At 39.2% G+C, this 20,848-nt stretch overlaps 2 protein-coding genes across 2 annotated transcripts in view; both read left to right on the top strand.

Moving 5' to 3' along the window:
- The window catches only part of LOC143879662 (ADP-ribosylation factor 1), a 30,812-nt gene extending 15,042 nt beyond the window's left edge, over positions 1-15,770 (top strand). The window contains exons 6-8 of the mRNA XM_077382157.1: positions 288-335; positions 1,037-1,167; positions 15,400-15,770. Coding sequence (XP_077238272.1) covers positions 288-335; positions 1,037-1,167; positions 15,400-15,430 — 210 coding nt within the window. The 3' untranslated portion in view covers positions 15,431-15,770. The remainder of the gene's footprint in view (positions 1-287; positions 336-1,036; positions 1,168-15,399) is intronic.
- A 2,989-nt stretch (positions 15,771-18,759) lies between these two features.
- LOC143879661 (zinc finger protein CONSTANS-LIKE 3-like) lies at positions 18,760-20,318 on the top strand. The gene is made up of 2 exons (XM_077382156.1): positions 18,760-19,591; positions 19,693-20,318. The coding sequence occupies exons 1-2, from the start codon at positions 18,821-18,823 to the stop codon at positions 20,077-20,079; spliced, it is 1,158 nt and encodes a 385-aa protein (XP_077238271.1). The 5' UTR covers positions 18,760-18,820; the 3' UTR covers positions 20,080-20,318.
- Positions 20,319-20,848: the final 530 nt, after the last annotated feature.

Below are 20,848 nucleotides of genomic sequence, written 5' to 3'. Positions count from 1 at the left end.
TACGGTTTGATTCGAGATTATCATGATGGCTTAAGAGGCCAAACAGTTGTAGTAGGACAAGATAAGTGGCTTTGCTGGCTGATAAATCTGTATTTCCCTTCTATTTTTTTGGCAAAGAATTCCTGCTTACATGTCCTGAACAATTGTCTTGTTATTAGTGATTAACCTTTTAGAACTTAGCTAAACTCTTTAACTCCTGTTTAGGGTTAGCAAAACTCTGAATTCTGTTGACTGTTTTGAGGTTCCACTGGGGATATAGGATGCTAATTCCATTTATCGTTTGGCAGGAAGAAGAGCTAAAAGGTGCAGTGGTCCTCATTTATGCAAACAAGCAGGTTACTAACATTGTTCTTTTCTCTTCTCAATGCCATTTCTGAGAAAGCTTTCTTCTAGTGGAACTTGATGCTTGTCACTTTACCAATTTGTGTTTCTTCTTTTGTTTGCAATGATGGAAAACCTGTTAAGGTTTAAAGTTAATTGCCATGGAGAGCAACCTCTTAGCAATTGAGTTGCATAAAAAGCTAAAACAACTTTTTTCTTTTGGTTAAGTCACTATTTGGTACTCAATTGACATGTTGTGTATGCATTGTTCAGCACAGAACAGAGTAATATGACTGTCAGGATACTGGTTGAGGCAAACCAGTAGCATAGTTTTCATGACAATTATCTGTAACATTTAAGAATAGTTAATTAATCTCATCAGGTCTGTACTTATCCTCTCTAATTGGATATGATATTTCATTTACTGTTGTACTGTTTAGCACTGTAGTGCTCTTTTATTTGTTTATATTTATATTTTTGAATGGCATTGCTCCTTTATTCAGTTCCACTCGGTATATTATTTGTTGTGCTCTATTTCACAAGTTAACTTTACCACCTTTTATTCAACTTCAGGAGAACATTGGTTTTTTTCTTCCGTAACTTGACAGAATGATCTTCATCTGTTTCCTCTTGGTTGCTTACTGACATATTTGCTCTGAATTTTTACCTTTGTATTTCTTTAAACAAATGTTTTTTTGTCTGTACTTTTATGCAGGATCTCCCTGGTGCACTTGACGATGCTGCTGTAACAGAGGCCTTAGAATTGCACAAGATCAGAAGCCGCCAATGGGCGATTTTTAAAACTTCAGCCATCAAAGGTGAAGGCCTCTTTGAGGGCTTGGACTGGTAAGCTCAGCTACCACTTGCAGTTGTAGATTTTAATGCCAGTCATTATTTAATTTAAAGTAAGTCCAAATGATTTCCTAAATTCTTCTGTGTTGTACAAATGGTTGATAGCAAACGAAGTCCGTTAACACATCCTACCGTTTTTCGTTTGAATGCATGAAATGGAGGAATAAATTGAAAAAAGAAGTCACGAACCCGTTAAAATGATAGGTTTCATTTACATGTTTTACAATTATTGCTTCAAACATACAGCTGTTATTATAAATTAAAAATAATGAAGTACTGTGTTTAAAAAAAGATCAACTCCAGTCTGAAGTTTATTTGGCAAGGTTTTGCTTTGATTTGGATCTGAGAACAGAACTCCATCATGCATCAAAATTAACATGACTTGATTGAATCTCTGACTGTTTTTAAATATATTATAGATAAATTTAATATGGTATGTGCAAGGTATATAATATATGCAATATTTCATAAATTGGATTATCATATGATGGGCCTCATATTTTCACCACCAGACAAGCAATTCCACCCATCCTACTTTTTTTTTTTTTTTTTTTGAATGATGGAATTTGTATTTTATTCAAGACTGGTTAGAGTGGTTATTGCATCTCTCAGCCTGTATAGATGTTATTTTTCCCAAGAGAGTACAATGCATCCCTCCCCCCCCCCTCTCTCTCTCTCTCTCTCTCTATATATATATATATATATATATATATATATATATATATAGAGGAAAAGGATTGTGAGCTTGAAGCTCATATAGCTTATATGAGCTTGAGGGCCCAAACACATGTGGGCCCACATTGTTAGGATGATCCAAAGCATTCATTTGAAAGGCCCTTACAAAGCATTCATATAGCTTATATGAGCTTGAGGGCCCAAACACATGGGTCCCACATTTTTTGTGGTGATCCAAACCATTCATTTGCAAGGCCCCAGCATAGATAGGGTGTGTACCAAAAATCAACTCCATTGGATCATCCTAACCCCTCCAAAAGCGGAGGGCAAAAATGGGCAGATTTGTGGCAAACGGTGTCTGTCCATTTTGCCCTCTACTTTTGGATGGGTTAGGAGGATCCTATGGAGCTGATTTTTTGTACACACCCTATCTTTGTAAGGGCCTTTCAAATGAATGCTTTGGATCATCCTAACAATGTGGGCCCACATGTGTTTGGGCCCTCAAGCTCATATAAGCTATATGAGCTTCAAGCTCACAATCCTTTTCCTCATATATATATATATATATATATATATATATATATATATATATATAAGGTTTTAAATCTCGGTTTCGGTCATCAGTGAAACTTATGAAATTTCGGACGAATTCTTGTAAAAATTTCACCTAAATTTCCGAAACGGTTCACCGAAATTTCTGAAATTTCGGGTGAAATTTTGTTCTTCACTGAAATTTCACCGACCGAAATTTTGTACTTTTCCGAAACTATGTGCATTTCATTTTCTGCCGAAACCGAAATATTTTGGCCGAAACGAAACCTTTCTGCCGAAATTTAAACCCATGTGTATAACACACACACACACAGAGAGAGAGAGAGAGAGAGAGAGAGAGAGAGAGAGAGAGAGAGGTTTCTACACACAAGTGTAGATAAGTTATCTACACACTAGCTTAAAATACAGTGGGGGCCCACATTGTTTGGGTGATCCAAAGCATTCATTTGATGGGCCCTCACATAGATAGGGTGTGCCCAAAAAATCAGCTTCATAGGATCATCCTAACCCTTCGAACCGTGGAGGCAAAAAATGGACAGATTTGTGAAGGTTTATACACGTCCATTTTACCTCCACAAATCGTAGGGTTGGGATGATCCTATGGAGCTGATTTTTTGTGGACACCCTATCTATGTGAGGACCAATCAAATGAATGGTTTGGATCACCCAAACAATATACCCTCCACTGTATTTTAAGCTAGTGTGTAGATAACTTATCTACACTTGTATGTAGAAACGGTTGTATATATAATATATATACAACCGTGCGATGCATGGGACGACAAAAAAGAAGTATGATTTAAATTTTTTTTTAAAGAAAAGGATATATTCATAAAAAAATTGTAAATTGAATATGCAGCTTATTACTTAAAAGATGAAAAAATGATTGAAATCATATTTCTCAATCATTCGTGACTAAATCAAGTTACGAATAGCAAAAATTAAATTGCTAATGAGGAATAGAAACAAAACGGAGAAGGGAAAACACAGAGATAAGAGACTGGATAAGAATTAAGAGACCTGACTTACTAATGAGAACAAAAACAAGAAAGGAAAAGGGAATACACATACAGATAAGAGAGCTGTCCTGCTACCACTTTCTTGTAGGTACAGAAATTTAAAAAAAGAAGGTAAAATTGGTCAATGAGCATTGTTGGTAGTGTAAAATGATAGGCAATGAAATAAAGAAATGCAGAGATGTCATAAATGAGTGGTAGATGCATAATGGATGTCATGTTGGAAACCTCGTAAAAAAACAGGCCACACATTTTAATCCAAATCATGTATTGTTATCATTGAGGTGGCTGGTCTGACATGCGACAGACCAGCCGCTAAATGCCTTTCGTGATGGACCCTAGCAATTCCTTGTATCATTCAAAGGATTAGAAAATGGGACTAACAGGTGTAAGTCTCTTAATAGAAATAAAAAGAACCAAAGCATTCATTGTACTGAGAGCCTTTCCGTGTGAGACAAAGAAGAAATCAAGGAAAAGGGGAAATGAGTTCAATCATGGCACATATGAGCGGTTAGACCAAAGAATAAAATCTGATCACAAATCAAATTGTTGTCTTCTTAGATCCAGACATCAACTTAGAGTCTCATCGAATTAGGAATTCCACTAACAAAAGAGTTGCTAGGAAGTAGGAAAAACCTACTACGGTCCAGAAATCCTAAATCCTAAATCCTAAATGAACGGATAATAAGGAGCCATTTTGGTCATAACAATTAAAAGTTTCTCAAAATTCATACAAATACATCTGAAAACGTGGAGACACTTCATAGGTCTGAATCAAAACGTACATACAAATAGCACATCAAAAAAACATGTCAATGTAGACTTACTCATCTTTTATGAAGACTTGGAACGCCACAAACAGTTAATATGTAGATTTATAGCACCACAAAACAGTAAATGCTTAATCGAACAAACAAAGTACATGTGTCTCCATATCTATAAATATATAGTGTTGCTAATTGTAATTATAACAATGACATATATTGATGATATTTGCCATTAAAAGGTAGAACAATTTAATTCATCTCAAAGAGCCTGAGGCCAAGTAAAAAACTTCCTACCACGGCACAGTATCAGAACCCAATGAACCATTTGAAAAAAAATCCAATCATTCACAGAATCCAACATGAATATTTCATAAAACAGAATATTTCATAACACAGGCACACCTTCGTCAAAATTTTCTCCCAATTGTAAGGATCTCAGACCTATCTATTAAAGACACGAAATTTTTTAGTAACTAATAAGAATTGCATCCTTTCAAGAAAAGGTTTCCAAATAAAGAATGAAGGAACCTAATGCACACAACCCATCGCAAGGCGCAAGCTGTTGGAGTTAACTGTTTCCATCAACAATTCCATTCAAATTCCGGCATCTTCCCGTGATGAAAATTTATGACAATCTTTAAAGAATGGGAAAAGTATCTTAAGTTTGGACCAAGGAGAGATTTAAATAGCAAGAAAAATGATTTAAATGCCAAGGAAAGTGATAGAGAAAAAGAGAATAAAATGGATCAAACGGGGAGAATGAAACAAAAAGAACAGAAAAACAGCTAAAAAGAATGATCATTAGAAATCCAGAAGGGGAAAATGACAGAGAAATGGATATTAAAGTGGATCAAAAGGGAAAAATAAAACATATAGAATAGAAGAGATAGGGTCAACAATTTCTTACTTCATTATGTTTTCGCTGAAAAGGAGCAAATACAAAAAAATAAAAAAAGTAAAGAAACCAAAAATCTAACTTCCTTGTTGCTATAAAATTAAAGAGACTCACCAAGGAATAAAAAGCTTCAAAAGAAAAAATGCCTACTTTATTGGCTCCTCATTTCACGATTTTCCGAAACCCATTCAGCAAAAAGAAATATATCCAAGGAAAAAAACAATAAAAGCATCGATTCCTAAAACCTAAGATCTATACGGGTATCCACATCTAAGACGGCAAGAAATTTCACAATTATGATGCAAGAACTCTAACCTCAAACCCAAATCTGATGCAAGCACTTCCCAATCCAGGAAAAACCCAAAAAATAAGTAAGATATTTACATGAAAATGCTATATTGTGAAGAAACCCCTCCATGAAAGCAAGAAATTTCTCAAGTTTTGGTGAAAGAACGCTAATTTCACGCTCCAATAAAGCCTATGAAAACCTCACCTTGAAGCAGAGGCGGAAGGTAGACGGAAAAATGAAGGGGTTTTCGGAAGAGGAAGGAAGGAGAGGAGCGAGAGAGAGAGATCGCAATGGCTGTAATGGAAACTCAAAACCCCTTTCCCTTTGCGTAGAGAGAGAGAGAGAGAGAGAGAGTTTTGTCGGTTTGCATTGCAGACGCGTGGAAAGAGGGAAGTGAAACGGAGAGAGAGAGACTGACGTGTTACTTAAAAGTTAAAACTACCACTATGAAAGTGTGATTTTAGCCTCGCCTATGGCTATGGATAAATATCTGTCGAGAACACTAAAGAGTAAATATCATCGACTTTGACGTGCTTAATTCACAGATTTTACAGATAAATCAAAAAATTCGGGTCTTTTCTCTTCTGCTATATATATATGAGGAAAGTGTTTCTGCTTAGCTGCTAACGTTAGCATAAAACAAGGGTGGGGCCACATTGTTGGGGTGATCCTAAGCATTCATATGAAAGGCCCCATCATGGATGGGGTGTGTACCAAAAATCAGCTTCATTGGATCATCATAGGATGTCCATTTGTGAGGGCGAAAATGGACAGATACTGTTTGTCCACTAATCTGCCCATTTTTTCAGCCCACAAATGGACACCCTAAGATGATCCAATGGAGCTGATTTTTTATGGACACCCTATCCTTGAAAGGGCCTTCCAAATGAATGCTTTGGATCCCCCCAACAATGTGGGCCCTAGCAGCTAAGCTTAGCTGCTAACGTTAGCAGAAACACTTTCCTCATATATATATATATAATATATATATATATATATATATATATATATATATATATATATAGAGAGAGAGAGAGAGAGAGAGGAAAAGGATTGTACGCTTGAGCGTACCAAGCTTATGGTACGCTCGAGCTTATGGTACGCTCGAGTGCCCAATCACATGTGGGCCCACTTTTTTAGGATGATCCAAAGCATTCATTTGAAAGGCCCTTACATAGATGGGGTGTGTACCAAAAATAAGCTCCATAGGATCATCCTAACCCATCCATTTGAGGGGTTAGGATGATTCAATGGAGCTAATTTTTGGTACACACCCTATCTATGATAGGGCCTTGCAAATGAATGCTTTGGATCACCACAAAAAATGTGGGACCCATGTGATTGGGCACTCGAGCGTACCATAAGCTTGGTACGCTCGAGCGTACAATCCTTTTCCTGATATATATATGAGGAAACAGTTCCTGTGCTCGAGCGCAGATAAGCATATCTGCGCTCGAGTTCAGGAAACATGGTTGGCCCTCATTTTTTGGGTGATCCTAAGCATTCATTTGAAAGGCCCCATCATGTATGGGGTGCGTACCAAAAATCAGCTCCATTGGATCAACCTAACCCTTCCATTTGTGGGGTTAAAAAATGGACAGATTTGTGGACAAACAGTATCTGTCCATTTTCTCTTACAAATGGACACCCTAAGATGATCCAATGGAGCGGAGTTTTGGTACACACCCCATCCATGATGGGGCCTTTCAAATGAATGCTTAGGATCACCCAAAAAATGTGAGCCCACCTTTGTTTCCTGCACTCGAGGTCAGGAACTATTTACTCTCTCTCTCTCTCTCTCTCTCTCTCTCTCTCTATATATATATATATATATATATATATATATATATATATATATATATATATATATATATATATATCAGGGTTCTTGCACACGAGTGCAAAAACAGGGTGGGGGCCCACATTTTTTGGGGGTCCAAAGCATTCACTTGGAAGGCCCTTCCATGGATAGGGTGTGGCCCAAAAATCAGCCCCATTGGATCATCCTAACCCTGCCATTTGTGGAGGGGAAATATGGGCAGAAACATGGACACACAGTGTCTGTCCATTTCCCCCCCACCTTTGATTGGGTTAGGACGATCCAATGGGGCTGATTTTTTGGGCCACACCTTATCCATGGAAGGGCCTTGCAAGTGAATGGTTTTGATCCCCACAAAATGTGGCCCCCACCCTGTTTCTGCACTCGTGTGCAGGACCCCTTTTCTCATATATATATATATATATATATATATATATATATATATATATACACTAGTAAAAAACCCCGTGCGATGCACGGGCCGACAAAGAACTGTACGGACCACATCAGGGGTTGATCCAAACCGTCCATGTGATGGAACACAACATAAATAGGTTGTGCCCTAAAAATCATTTCCATAGGCTGATCCTAGCCCTCCAATCTATAGAGGTTTCCATAATATGTTGTTCCTCATAAATCGGATGGTTAAGATCACCCTATAGATTTTTTATTAAAAAAGCATAAAGGAGGGGGGTAGGATTGAAATTATTTGGCTTTAATGGGTGCCTTTCTTAAAAAGCATAAAGGAGGGGGTATGATTGAAAATATGTGTGTTGAATGGGTGCCTTTGTTAAAAAAAGTCAAAAAGAGTGATGTGTAATTCTACAAAAAATTCTCTTATTTTCTCTTCTACTATATATATATATATATATATATATATATATATATATATATATATATATATAGAGAGAGAGAGAGAGAGAGAGAGAGAGAGTAAAGGGTTTCTGCGCTCGAGTGCAAAAACAGGGGTGGGGCCACATTGTTTGGGATCCAAACCATTCATTTGGAAGGCCCTTTCATGGATAGGGTGTCCACCAAAAATCAGCTCCATGGGATCATCTTAGGGTGCATTTGTGGCGTGAAAAAATGGGCAGATTAGTGGACAAACAATATCTATCCATTTTCACCCCCACAAATGGGCACCCTATGATGATCCAATGAAGCTGATTTTTGGTACACTCCCCATCCATGATGGGGCCTTTCAAATGAATGCTTTGGATCCCTCCCCCCCGCAATGTGGCCCACGTCTGTTTTTGCACTCGAGTACAGGAACCCTTTCCTCATATATATATATATATATATATATATATATATATATATATATATATATATATATATATATATATAGAGAGAGAGAGAGAGAGAGAGAGAGAGTGTGCGCTTAAGCGTTACTTGAGTAGATGCGCTTGAAGAGAGAGAGTTGCTCTCATTGGCTTAGAAAGTGGGCCCTGGCGAGAAAAAAAAGGAGTGAAAACATCTTATCGCTTACAGGCGTACGTATGAAACCCTAGAAACCTTATCTCGTTCCTCTCTCTCTCTCTCTGAAACTAGCAAGAAAACCTCCGACCGCTCGCTGCTCGGAAAATCAACGCTCGCTGTCTCCCTCATCTCGCTAATCCGACGATCTGCCCCTAAGGTTAGTTTTTCTTCCTTACTTTACTATCTTTTTCTCTTTTTTCCACCAAATCATGAATGCCATGAATGCCATAGGTTTTGGGAGGGTTTCATAGGGCTTTCGTTTTTCGTCTCTTTTTATACTCGATTTTCTCTCTCTCTCTCTCTCTCTCTCTTCCTCTGTCAAATCTGTTTCTTCAGCGGTTTGCAAATAAAAAGTGAAATCTGTTTATTCAGAGGGTTTATTGGGTTTATTTGTAGGGGTTTTAGGGTTTCAGCTTCTTTTTAGGGTTCATTTTTAGTGTTTTTCATCTTCTTAATATGATCATGTTACCTTTTTTCAAGGGTTTCATGTAAAATGTGAAATCTGTTTATTCCGAGGGTTTATTGGGTTTATTTGTAGGGGTTTTAGGGTTTCATCTTCTTTTTAGGGTTTTTCATCTTCTTAATATGATCAGGTTACCTTTTTTCATGGGGGTTTCGATTTCCTCCCGGTAATGAAGAGCTCCCTACCTATGGTAGACAACAAATCAATTGCCATCAATCCAACTCTATAAAAAATTTGACCGACTCATCTCCTGCAATCGAAATTTTGATTGCCTTCCCTGTAGACCTCCATCCTCATCAAAAGCCCCTATTGCATTACTGAGCTCAAAAAGGCAGAAAACTAGAGAAGGGATGGAAAACCCCTGTTCATCACAAACAATCTTACCAACTCAAGAATGTTATTATTCCCTAAATTCCTTTTTCCTTTGTCTTGTTCTCTTCACTGTCAATCCTAACCCATCTCCCTCCATCACCCACTGCTACATTGTCAATTGCAAGGCTGAATTCCTCAAACCCTACTGTACCTCTCCATTTTTTTTTAGAAGGTAACCAGTAAATTTTATTAAGAACCAGCAAAAACTTACAAAAGCAGGGGACTAGGTGTCCCCCACAATGCAAAAAAATACATACAGCCAATCCCGAACTTACTGTACCTCTGCATTGAAACACTCACCCTTCCGAAATGCTTCATATCCATGTTCCACCACCGACAACAAAACCTTGTCCTAGCCTTCTTGATATTCTTTCTCGGTGGATAATTCCACCCTGTGATGGGAAACCTACCTCTCACTTGTGCCCTTGCTCTCATTGAAACCATGGTCTCCTAATTGCTGGCATTCCGTGGATATTGAGGCAAGCACTTGTTATGCAAAAGGGTCCAAAATACACCCTCATTTGTAGGTACTGCATATGTGAGCAACAGTCTGCTCATGGCCAACAGAGTTTTCATTATTACAAGAACCTAAGTGCAAGTAGTGGCTGACTGTTGAAGGTTGAGAGCTTGGTGACTTTGATGGCGGCGGTGCAATAGTTGACACATGAAGGCAGAGAAGCAGTGGGCAGCGAAATAAGAGGTAGGTAGGTGGTATGGGGGTGATGATGATGGCAGGCTGTAATTTGAGGAGGATTGAAGGGTGGAGGTAGAAGGGGCATAAGGGGTGACGAGGAGTAAGTGGAGGTTGCTTGGTTGTAGGAGACTAGGAGATAGGAGTGGTGAGACATTGGTGGAGTGGTTAAATTTGGCGGCAACTGATTCCACCCATCCAGTCTAGCTAAAGTAGACGAAAGCCATGGGATGGTGTGGCTAAATTTAGGGTTGCTATTTCACCCAGTTCCAGCACACATTTGCAGTGCCCTTAGAGATACAAACGATGAAATAATCCTTTGTTTTCATGGCCAATTAGGAGGACTTAATTCAAATGAATTAGAGTATGTGCTCTTTCCAAGACACACTAGAAGATTAGCTCATGGTTGAGGGGATCTCGGCGAATGTCATTGTGTGGGCTAAAAGGACAGCCATGTTCCTTGGAGATTTGAAATTGTTGATTAATGTAGGGATAGTGACATTTCTTTTAGGCACATGTCTAAAAGTGCTGATGAACTGTCTGATAGACTCACAAAGAGTCGGGTTTCTATATCAAAATGATTTCTTGAGCAACCTGCTCATTAATATGCTGCTGTAAAATTTCTAAAGGAAGAAAATGATCCATGTAGAGAAATCCAACTAGTGTCTGGATTAGACTTTTAGTCAACTTGAGCCGGGTAGATCCTTTCACATTCTCCATGAAAAAATTCTATAGGATTCATTAGCCGACCCCAACTAGTTTGGGACAAAATTCTTAGTAAATTTGTCACCTTTTTCAAAAATAAAAAATAAAATCATCATACCTAATATAACTAGAAGTGATTATACAGACAGTAGAATAAACTACAAAAAAATGAAGTAGGTAATTGGATTGTATATAGTATATTAAAATAATCTCTATGAACTATAGAGTTTCTATCTTTGGGTCTGCAACCTGGTTGAGTCAATGTGTCCATGCCAGGGCTGAATTTCCAGTGAGATGCATTTTACAAGCTACGGGAAATGTATTTTTTGATCTCTGGTGACTTTGGTCTCTCTTTGCGCTAAATGAATGTACAATTCTAGTACGCCTTGAGTGAAACTCATTGCCTTGTATTTTGTATTTCCACTAGGTTGGAGTGGGACAAGTTGCTGCCTTCCACGGACGTGGTTAGAAATTTCATCTAGATAGTCAGGTGATGATATAGTTTCTCTTCATAGCTTGGACTGATTTCCATGAGATAAAAGTGAAAGATGGTTCAATGAGTTTGGAGAAAGCACAATGATATAAAAACTTTTTTGTAGTTTTTTTTATGAAGAATTTATAAAAAAAGAAGAAAGCCTCCATGACCGAGATGGTCAAACTACAAAACAAAAAAGAAAAGAGACGAAAGAAGAACAAAGAACACCAAAAATATCGAGGCAAGTGATTAAACATCTGTAAAGATTCAATCTCAGTTCAAATCTGTCCAGATGATCTGCCTCACTATTAGCAAAGCGATACATATGGTGAAAAGTCGAGTTGTGCATCTTGACGTTGTCCGGGATTTCTTCAATGATACCAATATCTCCACAGATAAGGAACACCATTGCTAATCCTTTGAATCACATTCGAAGGTAGCGAGTCTCTTCCCTCTCTTGGTCTTTGTCAATCGCGAGTATTGGGTGTGAATCTCTCAGGGTCAGGTTTATCCGTCTTTCCTAGGTCACCCGCCCAGCTACTGAGGTAGACACCTTAAAGTAGTCCAGGTAGACCAAAGCCTCAAAAGGAGCCAATCGCAAGTGATTATGAGAGTCCCTCTTCAATGATGTGCGAGTTAAGCAAATCCTGGTCCACAATTTTGATCCCTCTAAGCAGAGCCTGGATCTCTGCCTCATTAGAGTCGCAAACACCAATCAACCCTAACAAAGCCAAAGTAGTCACGACTTTCAAATTATCAATTAGGGCACCGATACTGGTTGGGGACATATTCCGTAAACTCGAACCATCAAAATTCATTTTAGAGACCTCCCACCTTCTGGGAGGGGGCATCTGGGAGAAGGGTGTGGCGCCTGAATTTAGCTCAATCTAATATGGGGTTGGTGGTGGTGGTGGTGTGGTGGTGGTGGTAGAGGGACACGTCTGGGAGAAGGGCACCCCACCCGAATTTGGCTCAGTATAATATCCCCCAAAGAATGACAGAAGGTGGGCTAAAAAACGACATTGAACATGGGAAGACCGACCACCCACTGCTCAACTTCCATAAAGATCTGCTATTGAATGAAACTAACACCTTCTGAAGCGCCTTCAAACAAAGATAAACAAGGCCCAAAGAGTGTGACGCCTAGCAGCCTACCGGCACTAACCCAAGTGTTAAACAACTAAGCTATGTGACCGGAAAGAGTCTGACTCACCCCAAACAAGCAGAAAATGGAACTCCATATCTCACGAGCAATCCTATAATGAATAAATAAATGATCAACCGCTTTCTCCGCTCCAAGACACATGATGCAGTGGTTAAAAATAATCCTACCACGATTACAAAGATGGTCAATTGTAAGGATCTTCTTCAAACACACAGTTCATCAGAAAGTAATCACCCTTTGCGGAGCAGGCACCTTCCAATAAATAAATGATCAACCGCTTCCTCCGCTCCGAGGCACATGATGCAGTGGTTAAAAATAATCCTACCATGATTACAAAGATGGTCAATTGTAAGGATCTTCTTCAAACACACAGTTCTGCAGAAAGTAATCACCCTTTGCGGAGCAGGCACCCTCCAAACCCTCCTGTCAGGAGAGATGTAAAACCTAGTGGTGAGGTGGCAATGGAACGATTTCACTGAAAACCTTCATCTTTCTGATCCAAACCTATCTATCCTCATCTTCCTTTCTGATGTACATAGAATCTAGTATAGCCATGAAAGAGGCACCCATAGTAATTTCCCAATTGAAGAAAGACATTCTAAAATGCACCATCTAATCAACTTGCCTCTTCTGGCAGCTCAAAGAAGCCCTCATACAAATCTCTTTATCTGAAGCAATTCGAAAGAGCAAAGGAAAATCATCACATTAGGAAATATGCCCGCACCAAATGTCACTCCCAAAATCTGACTCGCCATTAGCAAGTCTGAACTGGCAGTTGACCCGAAACCAGCCCTCCAACCGAACAATATCGTTCCAAATATTAGTGCATTGAAATCTGTACATATCCCAGCATACCAACCCTCGAAACTAGCCCCATACTTCTTGAAAAATGATACTGTGCCAAAGGACCCCTTTATTCATCGTCCTCAATCTCTTGTTACCAAGACCACCTTCCTCTTTGGAACAATCTTCATCCTAACTTACAAGATGATATTTTGCACAATCTTCCTTATCTTTCTAAAGAAGATTTCTTTGAAGCTGTTCAATGTGGTCGCTCACACTGCACGAGCAACGAAAACATGATCCGTAATAAAGTGAGTGATTGGATATGAAAGATTTCACAAGCTTAATTCTACCCCTAAAAGAAAGCAAGCCCTTTTTCCAAATAGAAAATTCCCTCTTCACTCTCAATGATTGGGCTTCAAAGCCCTTTGCAGGGTCCTCCCACGCACAACGAAAATCCCAAATAAGTAGGAAAGTTATTGTTTCAGCATGCAAGAATCCTGGAAAACCTCGCATCCTCTCCCCCTCTTTCAAACCAACACCCATCACTGTAGATTTAGCAAAGTTGGTATTTTGGCCTGAAATTGCCTCTTAGCAGCACTAGACAACTTTCTCAACTCAACTTTCAAGTTCCTAATTAATCACTCATCATCACAACTAAAAATTAGAGTGTCATCTGTGTATTGATGAGTAATTTTCACTTTAGACTGGCCAATCTTAAAACCTTCAATCAAATGATAGGAACGAGCCTTATCATTCATTCTACTCTGGCTTTAGTCATAATAGCAAAAAGAAAAGGAAATAGGGGGTCACCTTGACGAAGACCTATAGACGTTTCGAAAAATAAACCGCGTGGGGAATCATTGATCAAAATTAAGCGCCAAGTCAAGGTAACACAATTCGTAATCCAAGATCTTCACCTCACCCTAATTCCCATCAAATAGTCAAATACAAATCTATTCAACTCTCTCATTAGCTTTTCCTATGTCAAGTTTATAGATAAATCCACACTTGCTGTGATGATAGAAATCCACACATTAATTATTTATTGGCCATCAGATTATCCATAATTTGTTTACCCTTAATGAATGCACTTTGGGATATGGATATGATGCCCCCATCACACTCCTTATTCTTTCTCCAAGAACCCTGTCCAAAATTCTGTAACACTTCCTACTAAACTGATAGGCGTATTGCCAATCAAACACTCTGCTCCATCCATATTAGGAATGAGAGAAATGAAGGTTGCTCTTGTCCCTTTATCCAGATTCAAACCATTGAAAAAGTCATTGAAAACTGCTATGGGATGATTTCCTAAAACTTGTGGAAGAACACCACACAAAAACCATCAGACCCAGGGGCTCTATCTCCTTCCAAGGAAAATAGAGCTTTTTTCACTTCCTCTTCACTGAAGGCGAGCCTATGAATAACAATGTTCATAAAAGGGAAAATAGAGCTTTTTTCACTTCCTCCTCACTGAAGCCGAGCCAATGAAACAAATGTTCATAAAAGGACACAACCACCATCAAGATCAAGATCGAGGCTTTATCATCAATGAGATTCCCATCCGCCGGCAGAGACAGGATCCTATTACACCCCGCCCCTCCTGGCGCTAGCAATACCGTTGAACCCTCTTTTTTCCCTTTGATATTTGACACTTAACGTGTCCGTTGTAATTGTATATGACTTGTGGGTGCTTCCTTGTGAATCCTCTATATGACTAGAAGTCTAGAACAACACTTCGGAGAAAACACGAACGCAACTGGTGCCATGAAAACTTAGTTGTAGCGAAACACCCTTTTTCCTTTAATAATGCTTAACATGTTTGTCACATTTGTATGTTACTGGTTGGTGCTTGTTAATTCTCTCTTTTGATATGGTAGTTGGGTTCTGATCGTTCTCGACTCTGATCATCATTCATATGGGTTGGATTCAGCAATTCTGAATTTCTCTTTTAAGTTTCATTTCCTTCCCATCAACTGTAATCAATATAATTAATCTGTAAATCTGCAGACACATGCATTTCATTTTAGTGCTGAATAACAGATTGCAGAAACTTAATATAAGACTATTGATGCAGGCTGAGTAACACTCTCAAATCTGGTGGCTAACATTTTGGAGAAAGAATAAAAAAGCCACATACTGCTTTCCGACCCTAACCCTACCAGCAGACAGGATAATTGGTTTTGTTATGGTTGCAGCAGAGGGACATTTTATTGGGTTGGGGGTAAATCACACAGAGGACCTTTTAATGGTTTTTTGAGTGAAAATGTTGAATGTATCTCTCATATACTCATTTACATGTAACATTTGTTATTGTGGAACCGTCAACCGTCCATTTGGGCTACCCAAAAAATCAAACTCACTGAGTCACTGTGGAAGATTACTTTTTTTTTTCATGGTCGAAAAGAAAATTTTGATCATAAAATCAAGGATTGTGGCTTCTCACTATCACAGTGTGTGGTGAAATTGCGGTCTTGGTGGCCAATACCTCTAGCAAATCGTGTGGGTTGGTGACTTCAGTCCTTTTTTTGTGACTCAGTAGTAGATGACTTTTATATGTGATACTCGTTTCTAATTTTTTTCTCCCATGGAATATTAGTTTATCAAGTGGTGGGAGAGGGAGAGACGGCATGAGTGTGGGCGAGAGGGTGAGAAGTGTCTGGAAAACAGGGAAAAGAAAAAGTCCACATCATCTCATCACTCCTTCCCCCCCCCACCTCAATTCTCTCCATCTCCCACTCCCACTCCCACTCCCACTCCCAATCCTTCTCTCAGCATTTGGTAAGCTAATGTTCGATAAAAACAAATATTTAATGGTTGCTATACAGGGCCCAAGAAGTCTCAAAATACTCTTAGGCCCTGATTGGATTGCAGGATTTTTATGAAAAAGTTTAAGAGAAGGTTATTCAGAATTTACTATTGTTCCATTGTTTGATTACATGGCAAAAGTGACTTAATTATTGTAGTTCGAGATTTATTTACCCCGACCTTCAATTTTTAATGATATCTCTCTAAAGAAGTCATGACCATATCACTTCCTCTAAATTATTGCAATGAAAATTTTCCCAGAAAAAAATTTCCGCAAATAGACATAAAATAAATTGGGTGATGATATTTTCACCCCCTGCAGTACTTGCACACTCCCTTATAATGTGATTTGACATAAAGTTGCCCACTTTTCACGTCAAATCAGGTTATAAGTGGGGTGTGCACGTAATGCAGGGGGGCATAATCCTACAGGGGTGAAAAAATCATCTTCTCTTCTTGAAAAGGTGTATCGGGGGGGGGGGCATAATCCTACGGGGGTGAAAAAATCATCTCCTCTCTTGAAAAGGTGTATCATAACATAATTACAATAATGCCTTAAAAACAAATTTGAGGGATTCTAAACTCACTGTGCATGCATTAATGGCAGGTAAAAGTAAAAGAGCAGTAAATTTGAGCTCAAATTTGCAAGGGCGCCGGTGAGTTTAGAATCCCTCGTTATACAATCGTAATATAATTTTCCATGGAAAATGAGTTTACCAAGCGCTGGAAAAATAATTTTCCATGCATTCAAACACGCGGACTACAACTATCTACGTCAGACTGGAAGTTAATGAAGCAGCGCTTTCGAAAAGGTCCAATCATTCACTTGGTTTATTGGTAAAGACACCCAAGTTTGCCGCTTTTCATCGAAGTTACCAAAATGCCCATCGTATCCGTAAAGTTACCAGAAGCGGTAAATCTTTCGTACTCACCAAGTTTGCCGCTTTTCATCAAAGTTACCAAAATGCCCATCGTATCCGTAAAGTTACCAGAAGCTCGTACCTCCTCTGCCTGTCCCATTGCTGGAATAATGGAATCTATGTGAAAAGATATGATTTACAGAAAAATAAGAGAAAGTTTACCACATCTTTTTTTTTTTACCTGGGCCAATCATAGTAGGGTATTTTAGTCATTACACATCAAACGCGTAGTTCCCAAAATCTCGCTTTTTCGATTTACTTTCCTTCTTTCAATAAATTAGTAGTTGGGCCATTTGGTCATTAGGAAGAGACTTTTTGTATTTCTACTTTAAGGTCGTAGGTTTCAATCCCAGCTTGCTTACCTGCTAACCTACTAAGAAAAGGAAAAAAAGTTTCCGTACACAAAAGGAAACTATTCTCAACGTTAAATTGTTGGATCCCGTCTTCTTTGTATCTATCTACATGGAGGAGAGAGATTCCTCAAGCATCAGGACCGACTCGGACCCACCAACTACTTGTATTATTAGAAGGTCAATTATATATTCGCCCCAGATTCTTACCTGGGCCACCCCTTCTAAGTGTAAAAACTAGGGTTGCAACTTGGGTCCGACCCGCATCCACCCGAGATAAAAATAACCTGGGACGGGTTTAGAAATCATGGGTCTTGGGTTGAGTAGGGTTTTAGTTTGAAAACCCAACTCAATCATGGCTCTGGTCGGGTTTAAAGAAAGAAAACCCTCGACTCTTATAGGTAACTTTCTTAAATATCTCTTGATTAACATGGTAAATTATTTTCTGACACATTAATGTAAGGGACCGTTTGGATGCCGAGAAGCTTTTGATTTGGAATTCTCACATTTGAAGCCCTTTTTGCATTGACATTTGGATCCCGATCAAATCCTTGAATTTTCAATTCAGCAACTGACAGTGAAAAAAATCAGATTTCCTAATAAGCTGTGGAAATAAGAAATTGGAAATTCATAGATCTGGAAGTTTCCTTCACCATTTTTGCTCTTCAGCCTCTCCCCTGCAGTAGGAATTACCCCCTTCCCTCTTTGTCTCCCTCAACATGAGCTGCAAGATCTATTCATTTTATACTGAAAACTCAATTCCAAATCCAAATACAAAATCTGAGGTATCCAAACGGGCCCTAATTGTTTTCATTAGGTTGTTCATGTTTGTGATCTTAAAAACCAGTTTTCTTCTTAAATTTAATGTTTGTGATCTTAAAAACCAGTTTTCTTCTTAAATTTAAGCACTTGATAATATAAATTTAGAAAATTTTGATGTGAAAATCCGTCATCTTCTATAATCTTTGAAATTACTCACTATCCTACTCTAGACAATAAAAACCTGACCTGAACTGATCGACCCGACAAACTATCTTGGGTGGGATTAGGATATGAATCTAAACCCGACCCGCCCGACCCGTGCTGCAGCCCTAGGAAAAACTAAAAAGAGCAGTCATAGGCTCATAACTAATAAATACACGGAAGGGGTGACCGGGTAAGAAAAGGGAGCAAATAGATCACTTCCCTTGTTAAAATACCCATCATGTGGGTCCCGCATCCGCACAAGGATGACAGCTACGCGTCGTAGATCTCATTTATGCTTAAAAAATTATAAGTGGCTAAGGAGGGTACACGTGTCGCATTATGACTCGTCAACAACCCGATTGCGTTTCAGAAGATAGGCCGGGCAAAAAACTATTCCAGATCAGAAAGAAAGAGAGAAATAGTGAGAGAGAGAGAGACATCGCGAGAGATTAAAATGGCGAGAGATGAGGAAGTAGGGAAAGTTTTCTTACGGGGATGGAGCCTATCGGCGAAGCCATGCGACTCGTGTAAATCGGCTTCGGCTCTGCTCTTCTGCCGAGCCGACTCAGCCTTCCTCTGCATGGGTTGCGACACCAAAGTCCATGGCGCCAATAAGCTCGCGTCTCGACACGAGCGAGTCTGGATGTGTGAGGTCTGCGAGCACGCTCCAGCCAGCGTCACGTGCAAAGCCGATGCCGCGGCTCTCTGCGTCACTTGCGACGCCGATATCCACTCAGCCAACCCACTCGCTCGCCGCCACGAGCGTTTCCCCGTCGTCCCTTTCTACGAACCGGCTTCCTCCGCCGTTAAATCTAACACCGTTAGCCTCCTCGTCCCGGACGGATTTTTAAAACCATCGGACGGTGAAGATCTCGCCGATGATGATTACAAAAATAACGATGATTTAGAAGATGGTGATGATACTTGCTGTGAAGAAGCTGAGGCTGAGTCTTGGTTACTTTCTAACCCTAACCCTAAGTTGATGGAGGCTCCTGAGCTCAAATCAGGAGATTATATCTTCTCTGATGTAGATCCTTATCTAGATCTGGACTATGCTTCATCCATGGATGTGAGATTTCAGCAGCAGAACGGATCTGGTTCTGATAGTGTTGTTCCAGTACAGAACAAACCCTATCCTCCTCCTCTTCTCAGTTCTTCCTCAGATCAGAACTATCTCGACATGGATTTCTCCTGTCCGAAGCCTTCTTACAGCTATAGCCATAGCGTAATTCCAGATCCGAAGATGAAACTAGAAAAAAAAAAAATGAAATGTTTTTTTTTTTTTTTTTGGTATTTTTTTTCCTAATTATCTCTTTTTTATTACAGGTTTCTTCTTCTTCGTTGGATGTCGGAGTCGTTCCAGACGGAAGCAGTAACGCCACGGCTGAGATCTCAAATCAGTTCGTTCTGAACATGAAATCGGAGATCGATCTCTCCGGTACCGGTACGGGAACTGTAAATCCAGGTTCGACTCAGCTATCGGGACTAGATCGGGAAGCTCGAGTGCTGAGATATAGAGAGAAGAGGAAGAATCGTAAGTTTGAGAAGACGATCCGATACGCTTCGAGAAAAGCTTATGCCGAAACTCGGCCGAGGATCAAAGGAAGGTTCGCGAAGAGGACTGATATCGAATCGGAGGTGGATCGGATGTACTCCTCGGCATCATCGGCCTTGATGGCCGAGACAGGGTATGGGATCGTTCCTTCCTTTTGACGGACCCTGTAAGGATCCGATTAGGAGTTTTAAAAGGCTTTTCTTTTTCTTTGTTTGTTGTTGATGCTGTATTTGTTTTTTCTTGTTGATGTTATTAGTGTTGTTTATAATGTTGTCTTCCACTAACCGTGAATTTGGAGGAATAGTTTGATGTGTTTTAAAAGGCCTCTGCATGCTACTTTTTTTCTTCTCTTTCTATTTTTTCTATCTTTATGGAAGAGATCTTTTATTTTTAAGGAGATCTGTTTCTAAAGCGTGATTGGCTTCTTTTCCGCCATTGCTGGGATCCTGCTTTTAGTTTATTTCTTATTAGAGATTAAAAATAGTATCTGTGCTAGATCCGATTGGAGTCAAATAGTAAACATAATGAAAGAGTATTTTACTATTTTAAAAGATAAGATTCTTTCCTCATATAAAATTCTTAATAAAATCCTTTTCCCTTGCGTTGAGCTGAAGACAAATCCCCTCAAGTTCTCTCTCGCTTTTTTCTACTCCCTTTTGGCTCTTCTACCATAGGCAGTAACAGAGTAAATATTAACCTTACCTTAGATACTAGATGGTCCAATGCACTTCAGTTTGCAAGCATGATTGATTAAACACAGTAGGGTATTTCTTTTACTGAATAAATTACGTGGTTAAACACTAATAGTGAACAAAGCAAATCTATTTTCTTTTAAAAGAGGAATCTGTTTACAATGTGCGTATGTTTGAGGACATAGGACACTCTGATGGCTGGTCTGGTCTGAAATGAATCATGAGTCGGATTCAA

The sequence above is a fragment of the Tasmannia lanceolata genome, unplaced genomic scaffold (assembly GCF_043159265.1).
Source record: "Tasmannia lanceolata isolate RefF3 unplaced genomic scaffold, GAP_Taslan_0.1 ptg000006l, whole genome shotgun sequence".
NCBI classification, from domain to species: Eukaryota; Viridiplantae; Streptophyta; class Magnoliopsida; order Canellales; family Winteraceae; genus Tasmannia; species Tasmannia lanceolata.
Note: the sequence above shows the minus strand (reverse complement) of the source record. Positions and strands in the feature narration are given on the sequence as shown.